This window comes from Oenanthe melanoleuca, chromosome 2 (assembly GCF_029582105.1).
Source record: "Oenanthe melanoleuca isolate GR-GAL-2019-014 chromosome 2, OMel1.0, whole genome shotgun sequence".
Classification (NCBI taxonomy): domain Eukaryota; kingdom Metazoa; phylum Chordata; class Aves; order Passeriformes; family Muscicapidae; genus Oenanthe; species Oenanthe melanoleuca.
In genome coordinates this window covers 69,574,689-69,590,777 of record NC_079335.1, presented here as the reverse complement: position 1 = coordinate 69,590,777, position 16,089 = coordinate 69,574,689, and the positions used below count along the sequence as shown (strand labels likewise).

The 16,089-nt window shown below is 37.4% G+C and overlaps 1 protein-coding gene across 1 annotated transcript in view; it reads right to left on the bottom strand.

The window, feature by feature from the left end:
* The window catches only part of ADCY2 (adenylate cyclase 2), a 199,363-nt gene that overhangs the window by 63,365 nt on the left and 119,909 nt on the right, over nt 1-16,089 (bottom strand). The window contains exons 5-8 of the mRNA XM_056485305.1: nt 7,529-7,677; nt 6,259-6,370; nt 5,083-5,210; nt 140-298 (exon numbers count right to left, since the gene is read on the bottom strand). Of these exons, the coding sequence (XP_056341280.1) occupies nt 140-298; nt 5,083-5,210; nt 6,259-6,370; nt 7,529-7,677 (548 nt within the window). The remainder of the gene's footprint in view (nt 1-139; nt 299-5,082; nt 5,211-6,258; nt 6,371-7,528; nt 7,678-16,089) is intronic.

Sequence of the window (16,089 nt, the reverse complement as noted above, 5' to 3'; positions counted from 1 at the left end):
TGTTTTGTTTTTCTCAGGACAGCACCTAAGATTTGGTTCATCATCTCCACAAAGGCTGATAGCTTAAGAAGTGGTGCCTATGAATTTCCCCATGACTAAAAACTCCACGTATCCAAATGTTAGCAGAGAAGGCTCTTACCCCGGGACTCCCCCAGCTTCCATGTGGTTGGCCAGGGTCACATCATGGGACCAGACATCGTACTGCCACTTCTGCAGCCCGATAACGCCGCACAGCACGTTCCCCGAGTGCACTCCCACGCGCATGTTGATGTCCACGCCAGTCGCATCTCTCACCTTCCTGGGGGGGAGAACAGACCCTCTGTCAATACACATCACAGGCCCTTTGCTTTCTTCTGATTTGACAGTCAAATTGTGTAGATGGCACACCCCTGGCAGTGCTCCAGGCGAGGTTGGATGGGCCTTAGTGCAACCTGCTCTAGTGGGAGGTGTCCCCGACCATGGCAGGGAACTAGATGGTCTTTAAGGCCCATTCCAATCCAAAACATTCTAATATTCTATGATTCTATGAAAGTAGCAGGAACAACAGTAATAACATTTTCCTCTTCTTAGCATTGCCTCCATTCTTTTAATGCTAAGATGATAACTTTTTTATTATGTATATTTGCAACAATTGTAGAAATATTAATTCTCAGTGCTGTGTCTGAAATTCCTTCTTTTATATTCATCTGAAATCATTTGGGAGGGCTGTGATGAACAGTGGAAATGTTTAGTCTCATGGTAGAACTTAAAGATTGTTTTTGTTCTACAGGCTGTTTTTGGAGGTGTGGAACTACTGTTACACACCGTTTTATCTAAAGACCCTAATGTTTACATCAGAGACCTCGTATTTACCACATGTGAGAGGAAGGATGAAAAACACATCACCTCAGGATATTCCAGAGCCTGGGGCTTGTACACTCTTTGGGAACATGGGCTCAGTGCCATTCAGGCTGTGGAGAACACAGGCTCAACAACCTTCCATGTGTTTAGTGCATGCTGCACCCACTAGAACATTACAGAGAGAATGAAAGGCTACCCTTACTATCCAGACCACATGTAAACCTTTGACCTTCCTAGTGGCAGAGCTGAGTATCTGTTCACCCCATCCCAAATCTCTGAAGAGCCCTACACATAAGACAGGCATTTATCTTTGCAGAAGCAGCTCTTCTGAATCGCTGGTGATTGAGGTCAAACAACCTGAACATTTCCAGACATATGACATAGGGGTACCTAACCACTTATGGAAAGAGTAATAAAACTAATTCAGATATCTACAGGCTTAGACAGGTCTAAGAAACAGAAGATCATAAGTTAGCTGGATTTACATATTTAAACCCCAACTGATGTGGACCCATAAGGAACATGCATATACACTTGGAGAAATTCAGGGTGTTAATGGAAGAAACAACTACAGAATAAGGAACCCAAATGGCTCCTATTGGGTGTATAGTTCTAGAAACATCTTCGATTTCAGTGATGAGAATCATCAGCTCTGTACCTTCTGAATTATTGAATTAATGTGCCAGTTTTTCTCTCTTTTTTAATTATTTTTTTCTGGTTGTTGTTTGGGGTTTTTTTGTTGTTGTTGTTTTTTTTTTTTTTTTTTTTTTTAAGGGAACATAGAATGCAACAGGCCTAAATTGATATGATAAATCCTGCATTTAAGGAGTCATTCTCAAGTGTTTTTTTTCCTGGGAAATGAAAGTAACAGGAGCATGACTGACAGTATTTTAATTCTGTCTGTGTCTCTCAAGTGTTTATTGGCATTTCCTTCCACTTTGCCATTTTACACTGCTCTTGTGTAGCTGACACACTTGAAAATGTACTGCCTGTAAATGATCTTTGTAAGCAGTTTGCAAAACACAAACACCACTTTGCTCTGCACAAAGGTGTATGACACAAGCCTAGCACTTTGGAAAAAGGGTTTTGAAAAACTGGGCAAAACGGAAGTGGAACATTTATCCTCTAGGAGTGCTTGTCAAAAGACTGCCCTTCCATATTCTGCACAGCAAGTGGAATAAAGTGTGCTTTATAATAAGCTCTCAGGAGTTAAGCAGGGGAGCAAGAGAATTGTGCCAGAACTGGATCTCTTCTGTCTCACAAATTAAATAAACCACAGAAGACATTAAACTAGAAGTGTAACTCTAGACCACTTCTGTCCTGAACTCCTTGCACAATTGCTATGACAATGGAGGCACTGAATGCATTCAAGAATGCAGGTTATCACATCCCCAGAGGATGTCTGCATTACCCACAGAAAGCATATCTGAAACTTCCCACCTTTATCTCATTTTCTGCTCGCCCTGTCACTCTGGTTTCCTTCAGCACAGTACAGTCTGTGTGCCCAGCCTGGTTGGGCAGCCAAAATACTCATCAAGACTGTAATTTTCTTATTGCAATGTGAAATTTGAGTTTTCAAGCATTCTGCATTTTTCTGAGGCATGGTTATCTTGTAGGAAATTGTTGCAACTTTACTCCATTCAAGCAAGAGTTCAGGTCACTAGGAAAGAATCTACATGCTTTACTTGAGCTTTATTCATCTATCATTCTGGACCAAGGTATCTAAGACTCACCTAGCCCTTTCTTACATACTTTATACATTGAGTGAGCTTTAGGCATTTAATTCCCTGCAAATTGCCAGCTTTAACAGCATAGATTCTTTTTGGATCAGACCTGCAGGAATGAAATTCAAAAGAATTCTTTTATTTTGTGTCTAGCATTCAAAATGGTATAACCATCTTATATCCAACAGTTTCTTTCATTTTCCTCTGAAATGGAATTTGCTTCATGCTATTAAGTCAAAGGAAAAAGTCTTTGAGAATGTGTGACTGAGAAACAGGAAAATAAGGAAGTCACCAGACAGACATGGGGGTAGAGGCTGAGCTGAATGGAAACAACACATATATTCACACAAACATATTTTGCCTTAACAGATTAGCTCTGTTCTTAAAGCACCCAGTTAAGGTGGCCAGCTCTCAGCATCACAGGCAGCACTGGCATTTATGGCTTGATAAAGAGAACATCCCACTCCTGGGCAAGCAGGCTGCAGACTATAAGAAACACTGGATTTGTTCCAACATGGAGCAGAGGAGCAAAGCAATTAATCAATGGGACTACAATCCATGTTTAAATGGGAACAATCCATAGCATAGGGAAGCTGAATTGCTCAAAATGGAGCTACACAACAGTAGGTAAGAAGACTGAAGAAGACTTTGCAGTACAGTTCTCCTAGCACTTTGGTAGAATTCCTCCTTTTTTGCTTCAAAGAGAACTGGAACTGAAACCATATTCAGGTGGTAAAATCTATACAGAACCACTAATATAAACAGCAAACTACTTTATTTCAGCAGCTTACACACCAAGGGGGCAGTTTGCACCTCAGTGACCGAATATAACATTAATTTCTGTCTGACAAAAAAGATATATAGAGCAAGTCAAACATATTGAGTGGCACACTGCCCATAGCAAGAGTATTACTACTTCTCATTTTACAGGGCACAGAAGTATGCCAGGAGATGCTTTCATACAAATATGCAGCAACTACACGACAAAATATGGAGTTGATTAATAATCAGCAATTTTCATTCACCTGCAGGCTGTGATACTTGACATAATACTGTGAAAGGACTTGAAAACACAGGGTGCAGATTCCTCACTCCTTCTGTAAACAGGCTGTGGTAGTCAGGCATCTGTCTATGGGAGCATTGTGGTTTCTGACTACAGTAATAAAGCAGATCAGAATATGCTTTACAACTAACATATAATTTTCTAGTCTATAAAGCTGCTCATACCAAGAACCTGATCCTACTGCATTAACAATGAACATACTTGATAGCAGCCTGAGGAGAAAGTTATTTCAGAGGAAATTGGAAGTTCTGAAGTGTGAGGAACTGACAGATTGCTCTCTGAGCTCAAGTAAAACATTGCATTATGATGTGTGATATACTTCAGTTCTTTGTGAAGGGCACTTTATGGCTCAAGTTTTGTGTTGTTTTTCCACCATCCTGCAACCTCCTATACTTTTTCTCTTAAGTAACAAAGCAACAGGTTGATCAGAAACTCTATGCAAATACTTTTAACTCACATTTCTCACACAGCACATGAATTTTGAAATGCAAACCAGAAAGCTCTCATTTTCACTGAAAGGCTGGGGAAAAAAAATCCCAATATTTTAAGCCAACCAACAAGGGAGGGGCAGAACTTTGAGACTGACACTCTTTTACCAACTGCTCTCCAGAAGGGATAGTAACTTTACAACCTAGTATGCTAAAAAAGCAAATGGCTTAATTGTAATACTGTTCTAGTATATCTAAGTGAAAAAGAGAAAGCATCTAGTGAAAGCAGCTGAAATGCTACCAAATCTGTAGACTTTAATCTTGCTTGACAAGGAGAAATACTCACAAGTACTAATTTTGAAACAGATTTCTTTGGACACTATGTAAGATAACAACAATTTTTGGATGAAGAAACAACATTTTAGAGAATGCAGCAATCTGATTCCCCTACTGAGGTTAGTTTTACAAAAGATTGCTAAAGCAAGGAGATCAAAATACTAGTTTCCAAATGAACACATAAAAGGGAAAAGCCAAATTTGCTTTAGTCAACCTACCCATGCAGTAATTACCCTGGATTGAATTAGAGAACTAAAAGCCAAGACCCTCTTGTGACTACAATTACACACATATGAGGGCAGCACTTAAGGATTAGAGGAATAATTTTGTATGGCTACTTTCTTAATCATTAAGACCAACACAGTTCAATATAATTATCTATTTCATGATGAGGTGCACACTACACATACACCTCACAAGGATGGGCCAATTTCTTACTTTGTTACACAGACAGTGGTTAATGTGATCTAGACAAAAACATAAAAATTGGAACTTAAACTTACAGAAGAGCATACCAGGTTTTAAAATCAAAGTCCAGCTTATTAGAAAAAATAAATCACACAGAGGACTCCCAAATATCCGGATCTCCACATTATACAAGTTTTTGCCAAGTGTAGCTCACCTAGATATACTATAATTTTAGTGGAAGGAAACTGGTTTTAAAGGCTTTCTTAAAAAGTTCAGTACTTACTTAATGGCTTCACACATGTCCAGTCCCATTTTCACACAATTCTTGGCATGATTTTGAAGAGATATAGGTAGTCCAGAAACACAGTAATAGCAGTCACCTAAGATCTTAATCCTCATACATTCATTTTCCTGGAGGGAAAAAAGCAAGGTGAGCCAGTCACTTTGAATTTTAAATACATAATGAAGGGTTACTGTTGCAAAGACTGACTGACATGACATTAGCAAAGTTATTCTACAACAGCTTGTTTCAGTAGAGAAGGGCTGCTACAACAGAAATGCTGAGAGAGTTTAGTATGGTTGATCCCTTCACCAGTTATGATTCTTAATGGGCAAAAGCAGGAAGCAATTTCACTACAAAACATGTTCACACCTGAGAATAAAGGACTAACATGTCTTCAATCTAAATAAAGCCTTTTTGTTTGAAATACGAAGTCAAAAGACATAGTCTTCCACATTTACATCTATGAAGATGTACTATGAAATACTTCCAGAAGCTAGCAATCCTAGCAGTATTTCTATATTTTATACTCTAAGGCCATGTAAAGATTTTTATTTTTTAAAAACTGAAATTTAATTTTAATTTAATTTAATTTTTAAAATACTGGATAATAGTTTCTCAACAAATAAAAAACACAGGAAAATTTTATCTGTTCTGAGCTTTCTGATTTTACCTTCACACATGAAGTTTGATTTAATTTTTATAAAAAAATTACACCTAAATGGGCAGAAGAAAAATTTCTGATTCTATTTGATTTTTTTCCTTGAGGCTGTGGTCAGTGATTAAAATTGAGTTGATCAATATTGTCTCTCTTCAGACTCTTAAATGCTTTTTCTGAGACCAGAAAACTGAAAACTGACTAACACTTTTCTATCTTGAGTTTCTTAATCCTTGTTACTGCAAAATCTCTATTTAAAGAAGTGCTCATCTGCAATTAAGCTTTATTGGGCTTCATGACCTGTCTCTATTGAAGAGACAGATATCTATTGGAGAGCTGTCCTGGGTTTCACAGACTGTCACTCAGGCAGAGATGCACTCTTGCACTCAGACCTCAGCCAGATCAAATCCAGTCTTCCCACCTAAGTCTCAGAAATGCTGCACGAACCCCAAGAGGAAAGAAAAACCATTTTAAAGATGAGTTTCTCATTCAAATAAGAGCAGCAGCCCACAGGAACCCACCTTTGCAATCTGATCAAACTTGCCAAACAGCTCATTTAACATATGCACCAGCTCCCCTGGCGAGCAGTCACTGGCCAGGCGAGTGAATCCCACGATATCAGCGTACAGGATGCTGCAACAGAAATGAACAGCATCTTGGCCACAGCTTCCTGCTGCAGGACTCACATCCATCCAAAACCTGAAAGCAAGCACCCTGCTCTTCACAAGGATATGCCCACACCCAAAACAGCCACTGCTAAATGCAGAGCAATAAATACAACTACATTTATAGTGTATATTTAGTTATATATTTATGTATATATAGGTATATTTACCTTTATGGGTGTTGTGTTTATAGGTAATATATACCTATATGTACCTTTATAGGTGTTGTGTTTATAGCCAATATATACCTATATTTATCTTTGTAGGTATTACCTTCTCAGGTATAACCTTTATAGGCATATTTGTATGTATAGGTATTTATAAACATTCCATACCTCTGTTACAGTATTGAAAAAACAGAAATATTTTTCCATGTCACAAATCAGCAGTACAATAATAGCGATGTAATTGTTTCAAAGAGTGTTTGTGCTCACAAGAGAACATGAGCTTCCTCAAAAGTCCTGCAATATTGTTAATAATATCATTCAAACTTACTTGTCCAATTAAAAAAAAAACCCAAAAACCAAAACAAAACAAAGAAAGAAAGAAAGGAAAATCCAACCCCAAAACCAAACAAACAAATACAGGAAAAATATAAAGAAGAATGAATGTTTGAAATTAAAGCTATTTACTTTTCAAGCTGCTATAAATTTTTAATTAATAAATAATTAGATCTGTCAGCAGAATATTTTATCTCAGCTATTGTGCAAAATACATACGTGATACAGCTGCCTTTGTTTACATGATACAAATCCTGAGAAATTGTTCCAATTAAGAAAATTGGATTGCAAAATTCTGATTGCAAAATCAGAATCGTACCACTGACACAAATTATAATTTTGACTAATATACATGGAAGCAGGATTTGGTACTTCAACCTGAAAAATGAAGATATTATGAAAAAAAGCCTATTATTGTGTGGCTTTTTCTCAACAAATCCTTTGCATTAACACCTTTGTGGCTCTTCTGGAATAGTGCATTGTCAGCATTTGATCAAATTAAGGGATGCTACATATTAAGTTGCTGAAAAGCATATTTTAAAAAATATTTTCTTAATTCCTCCCAAAACTCTTTCTTTCAATTTTTTTTCTGAATGTTTTTGATAAATTTTATGACAGTACCATACCTTACATTGGTGTGCCTTTTGACATACAAATTGTGGAAGTTGTTGGTGTTTTCCAGCTGGCCTGCCTTTGGACCTTGTAACCTCTGAATGATCTCTGCTTTCATTTCCATGGCAATGTGAGCAGGCAGTAAAGAAAGTAGAAGACGCTCCTAAAATTACAAATGAAATGTGCAGAGTTCCTTTAAGGACAATAAAGTTAGTATGGCATCAATACTGTGCAGGGCACACCCTGCTGTCAATACTGCAGAACATTTCGATGAGGCTTGCACTCAGGCCTGGTACAAGCTCCAAAGTTAATCAGTTCCTTGAAGGATGTGACAGAGATATATACACATCTCAAAGTAATACCTGCCTTCTTCAAGGTCTTGTGTACATTAGAAAAAGCTTAAGCTAAGCTTAACATTTGATGAATTTATCTCCAGGAATCTTTTCAATATCTGAGCAAATGAAACAAGATTCACAAGACCAGTTCAGGGAAATGCAGTCTGATTCAAGCAGGAATAAGCTACTTTTTTTTTTTCCCATGCATTTTAAATGTTCTGCCATAATTTTAGGAGTTAGATGAAAATAAAATACAGACACAGAACATACTGAAAATGTCGAACTTTTGCAGAACATTTTGATAGGTGTTCTCTCCTTTAATATGCCATTTGACAATTTTTTTAAAATTAACCTAAAAGCATACGGAATATTTAAAAAAAACCCAAACTACACATTTTTCCTCATCATTTGGTATTAGGGTCTTCTTGTTCATTTGATATTACTTCTTTCAAAGCTCTCTGACACTCTCATTTTGCTCATTTTACCTGTGACAGCTTTAGACTGATCTCCTACTTTGGAAAACATATGAACAAGAACTCTGCAAAAAAAAAAAAAAATCCTTCTTGCTTTACCATATTCCATCTTGAAACTAAACAAGAATTCCCCATTTTCCCATAGGTAGACAGGAAAGACTCCTTCTGGCTAAGGATAAAAACTAGAAGTCTGAACCAGTGAAGAGGGGGAAGACATCTGAAAAAGCCCCTGACACAGTCAGAGAGAGAAACTGCTACACCAGAAAAGATGATGACCTCAAAATGTGCATGATCCTCAGGTGTTACTCAGAATGATTCATTCTCTTTGGTTCACAAGTATTTTTGCAGACTTTGCAGTTCTGTTCATGAAGGTACCAGAAGAAGTGTAGCCATTAATCCAATCCTCTGCCTGGGATAATTACTCCTGTTCAGGTCTATGACCTTGAGTAGAGCATGGCAAAAACAGGGCTATAGACTCTCCTAATATTTGCAGCAACCTTGGCTATCTATCTCTGTCAAGTATAATGAAAAATTCACATTCCTCACAGCATTTGTGCACTTGTAAGCAGAGCATTCAATTACTTGAGGCACTGTGAAACTGCTCCTGCACATATTTGGCAAAACTTTCTATTTCAGTGAATCAAGACAGAATCTTGCTTTACTGCTAATTAATATTGAACTAATAATTTATTTCTTAAATGCAAGATTAATTTAGAATGTTTAGGCATTTTAGCAAGTTCACATCCAAGAGACCAGTGTATTTTCATTGCTTATGTTTATTGGCAATGTTTCACTTCCACTGTTCCTTGGTAGAGGTGTTTTGCTAACTTGTAAATAATATCTGTACAACCAATCAATTTTTTTTTCATAATGAAAACTTGCTCTTCCAGGGTGCTCTTTATCTAACAGTACAGGATTGTTCAGACTTGCTAACAACTATAATTACACAGTTAATGAGAGGTGAGTACTCTTGGGTACAATTTTATATCACTATACTCTTTTTTTTATCATGGATAGTAAATGCAAGCTGGTTCACTATCTTCTGTTATGATTCCAGACACAAAGTGAGGCAGACATTCAATGTCCAGGCTACTGCCTATATCTTTGAAGCTCAGAAAGGCTGGCAAAAGGTCATAAAGCAACAAATGTTTTCAAGGAAGTAAGCAAAAAAAAAAACCAAGAGAAAAAGTTTTCATAGCAAGCACATAAAATCAACTACAAGCTGAAGAATCATATGAGGAAAAGGTAAACAGAATGCCCTCCTTTTGTAGGGGACGGGAGGAGAGATGGAATATTCACTCTTCTTTTTCTCTTTAGGCCAGCCCAATATTCCATTGTGTTTAAACAGCCTGATGAAGCTGTTCACCACACCAGAATTCCCTCCAAAGAATGTTCTCCTTCCTCCATTTTCACTGTAGAAAAGAGAGGTTTGCAGCCAGAGGTTGCTTCAGAGAGCTGCAATTGGTGAAGCACACTCTAGAACATTTTGCCATATCCAGCTGCACACACAGCCTTCAGCCACCCTCTCCATCCTGCAGCCTGCAAGCACTCACACTTCAGCCCTGACATTATCTCTTGTGTGACTGTTAATTTGAATTTCTTTCACTAGAAGACAGCTGTGAAAGAAGGTAAATCTCAACTACCCATGAACACTGTGGCTGGGCTGGTCAGCCAAAGATCCTAAGAAATGCAAAGCACATAAGTACACCTCTTCCTTCCTGTTTTGTCAGCTGTTGGCTCAAAGGAGCATAGTGGAAGGATCAAAACCACTTACTGATCACCACTTACCATGTGCTCACAGTGCACAAAGCTCTGCACTGAAATTCCTGCAGGAACAAGGCACACCACAAATCAAGACTGCTGCTTCTGCTGGGTTTATATTTGGTAATACATTCCATTCTGTACTATTCTCTCCAAAAGACAGAAAATCTACACATCAAAAACTAGTTGAACTGAGATACAAGACACTGACTTTTAGACAATGATCTTCCTTACTTTAGTAGACAGAGAAGCCACTCTCAGAGCTCTAGTCATTAAAAAAAAAAGGTGAAAGAATTCTGAATGCAGGTCAAGAGGTACCATTTAAAAGTCTTCAGACTGAAAATAAGAATACCTGCTTCTGGTGAAAGAGAAACTGCTGTGCTATGAAAATAATGAAAATATCCTCACAAATGTCCTTCCCTAGAATATTAACAACATGACCTTAAGAGCTCATACAGGGGATTGATGCACACAAGACTGTTTCCTGACTGTTCATGTTCCCTGGGACTGTGCTATCCTCTCAACCATTCCAGTCACTTCCAGCTGATACCTTTTAAGTCCTGGGCTAAAAGATGGAGGCCACTGTCTATACTGAATACAACATTAAAGTGCCTTTCAATGCTATAGGGCCAAGTACATTTTTCTTCTCCACCTTGACCCCACTAGAAGGATAGCAAGTAGGTATCCTCCCTGGGCTCTCCAGCTGAAGCTTTTCTGTGGAACATGTCAAACTGCTCTTTGAGCTCCTGTTCTCTCAATCTCTCACATCCAAGTTGATCTCTTTGTCAGAATTTTCCCTGAATCATACAGATGACTTTAGCAGTGATCCTTAGTTACACATCACTCCTCTAAGGCTTGACAAACTCTGGTTGTTTTCTTAGCTAGAATAAGTTGGCATAGCTCAGTTAAAAACATAGCACTGTGCTGTTTTCTGCAAGGTGGCAGTGGTGCCTGAGTATCTCACAAAATGCCATGCTGTTGTTCTGCAGCTAACAAGCAAAATATCCTCAAATAATAGGTACAAGTTATTTTTAGGAGTGCATGCTTCACAAATCAACCTATTCTTGGCCTGAGGCAATAATGCTTCAATTATTTGCTCATTCCCATTTTGATATGTAAATTAGCAATTTCAATCATTTGTGAAAGACTACACCCCTATCAATTCTTTACTGAGCATAAACATATGAATTTATAGATTTAAAGACCAAATATTTTCCATCTAGTCTGATCTCTTGAATAATATAGGTAACAGGATGTCATTAAGGAGAAACAAAGGTGGTCTGATGGGACTCACTGTATTAAAATCAACTTTGTGCCTTGCTGTCAATGGAGGGAAATTGTCCTTCAAGGCAATTCACAGAATCTAATACTGAAATTCTGAGGTAGCAATGCTCTTGTTCTCTCCCTGTTGCCAAAGGAGGGAACTGCAGGTCCAAATATTGGTCTTACTGGAAGAAATGTCCATCTTTGTTGTTAAACTTTTTCTGATACTCAAGAAGTCTCCAGAAAAACTATATACTCGTAGATCAGTAAAGGACTATAAGAATATTTTTGTCCCTGTAATCCCATATAGGGATATTTTTGTCCCTTCCAATGTCATTTAGGGCACTGAATATTGAATACTGCTTTTCTGTGTGCTGGATTTTGTTTTCAGATTCCTGTGGCATATATCTAATCATCTATTTAGAGAGTTTGACAAACCAGGTCAGTAAGGCAGCAGTAAGAGCTCAAGAAGCAATTAGCCTATGCATGCATCCTGCTTCACTTTTCACTTCAAAATTTAGAAATAAACACAACTAACATCAAATTTTCAGCTGCCCTTGAAATGTATAAAGAAATAACCTAAAAGAAATGAATTTTTCCTGATCAAAAATTGATGGAACAGTCAAGAAGCTGATAGAGATGGTGATCCAGAGGGTATTTGTCAAATTACCCTACTGTTAACCCAGACCTCATGATCATTCTGTAATATACACCTACAAAAATAAAGAATTGTTAATTGTTTTTTTAAAGTTAACTTGGACTTCTAAGAGGTGAGAAGATTCCTAAAAATTACATGCTATTATCTCCTCAAATTTAGCCTATGTTAATAACCTCCATCACATTTATTTGAGCTGAAGCAATAAACTGATTTAATTTATACACAACAAGAAAAGTATTCAATCTTGAATATAGGGACATCAAGAGATGGAGAATTCATCAACTTCTAGTGGTTAATCAGATGAACTGCTAAAAACTGTTAAAAATGTGCTACATAATTCTTACTTTGAAGCCTTGGCCCCACTATATCTTTCTCAGCTCAAGATTAATGTTCCTACTCTTATTCCTGTAAACACAGATAACTGTCTTTTTGATCAGGTAAACAGTTAGGTGTAAAAATCTCCTCCTAAGTATTTTCTACAGTCTCTTCTCAAAACCCTCAACAACCTTCAAGCATTTTTAAGGGTTTTTTGACACAAATCCTAACATTTTGTTCCAGTAAACAAAGACATATGTACATTTATTTCCCTCAGTATGTCCATGATTGACTCTGTGCAACCTTCTGCTGTAACATCCCTGGAGTTCCCTGTCTGCTGTTCCATGTCTCCCATTTTCTCCAAAATATCATACAAAGTTGCAGCCTTACAATATCCTAGCTATGGCCCATACTCTTTCAGAATCATGTCAGAAAGTTATTAAAAATTCTCTTGATTAATGCTGTTTCTAAAGTATCCAATATGAATATATTTATTATCAGAACAGTATTTACGTTTTCTGCAAAAGTTATTGTCTGTGAATGTCTTCACATACCTCCTAGATCATTAATAAAAAATATATAATAGCATAAAAATGAGAGGTGATTCTTGCACAACATGACACACACACCTTCATTGAACATCTCCACTGATAACTTCCAGTTACTCCACTCAAAATCCATTAGGCTGTGGTCTTTTGATGGGAAGTGTCAGTACTTTTATGCTGAGCATCACTGCATCAAATATCTTACTGAAATCTTTTGATTATGGAAAGTTACTTAACCCAAACCTGTACCCATTAAATACTATAAAACATTTTCATATTACTTGATTTCATACCAAATTGTTGAGTACATCACTCTGTTTCTTTCCAAATACAATCCCATCACAGCAGCACCTTCTATTTCATACTGATTATTTATACTTTTTCTATCTAGTGGCAACCCCTTACTTGGTTATGATGCCTTTTTTTCTTGTAATACTTCCAAAACACTTTTATTGGCTTTAACAAAACCAGACAAGGATCAAGGATTTTTTGTGACATCTAGAAATCTCCTACATATCACATCTTTCGTCATTTTGAACTTTTTTTTTAATTTTTAAATTGCTGCTTTTGCTTTTATTTGAGGTTAGTACAGGCATTATGACATAGATAACATCTCTTCTGATGAGAATTATGAACTCTTCTCTGTTCTCATCTGTTCTTCTAAATGCCACCCCCTCAGTTATCAACATTAATTTCTGATTTTTTTCGTTTCCCCCTTAGAAAATGAGTTTTCCCTCAAGCATAGCACCATAAGGCTTTTTGCTTTCATGACCCTTTTGGCGAAATTTCAAGTTTGGCAATGCCAGGAGCTGCACTAGCAATACCAGAAAATCAACAGACACACACGCAAGAGCACTGCCAGTGATTCAGTGTGGGGGACAGAAAGTGCATTTAAATTCACAGGCTCACCACATATTGGGCAAAGACAAATTCCTCCATGGAACCTAGGGGATGTTTAATGTTTATGCACAGATTCCAGTTTGCACATGCAGCCTGTTTATGACTAACTTTGCAAACGATGCTCACTACCCTTCAGAAATCGTGCCTACCCTGCGGCTGTTCAAGCCACGAGTCACCGAGCAGCAGCACAGTAACAGAGTAAAAGGGAGCACACCAACACACACAGCCAGAGCTGCTCAACTAACTGGCAGAATTACAAGGCTTCTTTCAGTCTGATCCCCTCAATTCTTCCTTTAAGTTTTATATATTTAAGAACCTATGAACAGACTGAAACAGCACTTTGCAAAGAATCGGTTTGAAGAGAGTAACATGTTTATTACTATATCAGTCTTTAATAATGGTGAAGTATTATAGTCCTGGCAATTGCTTAATACCATTATTTTAAACAATAAAGTCTTTAACTCTGGTACTTGATCAGAAGAATTTTGTTATTTTTTCAATAGAAATTAAGAAAACTAAGCTCATCTCTCTTTTTACGTATTTTCCTTCTTCCAAACCATCTATGAGACATGTCAGGGAAAATATTCATCAGTACTGCTTGAAAGGTATCTATGCAGCCCTTTTTCAAAGACCAAAGTTTCCTGTTCATCTGCCCTGTGGTTAAAAGCACCAAATCCAAAGCAAAACCAAAAGCATTTCAAAGGCACAGCTCTGCATTTAAGTTAGAAGATCACATCTGAAGCACATTGACAGCATCACTCTTCCATGGCCTTCTAGATAGCATGTAACTCATAGTTTTTACCTTTGACATTGCCTCCAGTGTTTTAGCATCTGCTTACAGATTGCCAAGTGAATCAAGAATGGATTTCTTTCTGTATTTCACTGGTGATTTGCTAGTATTTTATTGGATAGACTACAGATGGCATACAATTGAGTGATCAAATGTTACTCACCACACAGAATAAAGACCAAAATGAAGAATCAGGCACCCAGCTGCACTTATCAGGAGCTCATAAACACTTAAAAGTGGGTCAGACATAGTGAGAAGCAGGGCCACACAGCAACATAAATGAATCAAAAAGTCAATCTCTGTATTAGATTAGTCAAGAGTAGAAGTAGCTAAACATGGTTTTGGCCCATACAATGGCCAGTTTAAACAGAGATAAAAGTTTATTCAAGTAGAAGTAAGAGTTCTTTTCACCTATAAATTAATGAAAAGCAAACCTACAGTAAGGAGCTGTTCTACTTCCTGTGAAACAGTGATGATAAATTTTAATGTTGCAAGCTGTATATTTTAACACCTCTTTTCTGAGCACCACTATTTATTCAACAGCTCACTTCCTAGCCTTGAGGAGAGGAGGCTGACTCACACTAGGTGGAAATCAAAGAACAGGCAGATGTCTGGAGGGTATATGCTGTTACTGCATTCATAAAGCAGACCTTTTGTTTCCTTACCATGGCCAAATAAAAGGGAACAAGAATGGTTTGCATTATATTTCCATCTCAGGAATGACAGGTTCTTGTAGAAATCTCCCAATTGTTCTTTAATGATTATATTCAGCAGCTTCTAAAGATAGAAAGTTTTCAATGAAAAACTTTCCTCCTCCTGAAAAAAAAAACCTAATATAAACACAATTTTGAAAATCAGTTCTCTTTGAGAAATTTAATCAGGGGAAAAAAGCAACAACTTACTGTAGGGCAGATATATGCTAAACTAGTATTTAATACTCATTACTAGGCCTAACCACGAAACAAAATTTAGCATAAATCATAGCAAGTGTTAAAGCTTTCAGAATCAGCCTGGTTTTATTTTCTAAACATTTTCTGAATTTTCTTCTACGCATTTTATTTTCTGAACATTTTCCACATTAGCATGTGTGCAATTTTGGAAGTGTTTTCTATAGTATGTTCCAGAGATGTAACTTTGCACACAGGAACTCAGACTTCATCACAGGAAGACAGGAATGGGAACTACCAGACCTTCCAGTGCCTTGTCACCTAGGAGAAGCCTGTCCTCCTGGGACACTCTGTGTGCAACACATTGAGAAAATTGGAATCCTAGAAACGCAACTGAGAAAAATTAGATCTGCAGGAGGAAGTCACAGAAGTAGGAAATGCCCAGGAGAGGGTGCTGTCCATGATTCTGTACAGAGCCACCAGGTCCTTAGCTCCTGGCTGGAAGGAGGCACCTTAATGTGCTCAGAACTCTGTTGTGGGCAAAACAGTCTGCAGTCAGCTCATTCTAATAGAATTAATTTACTGTAAACAAAAACAAACCTCTCACTGCTGATTGCAGTTTAAAAAAAAAAAAAAAAAAAAGACAGA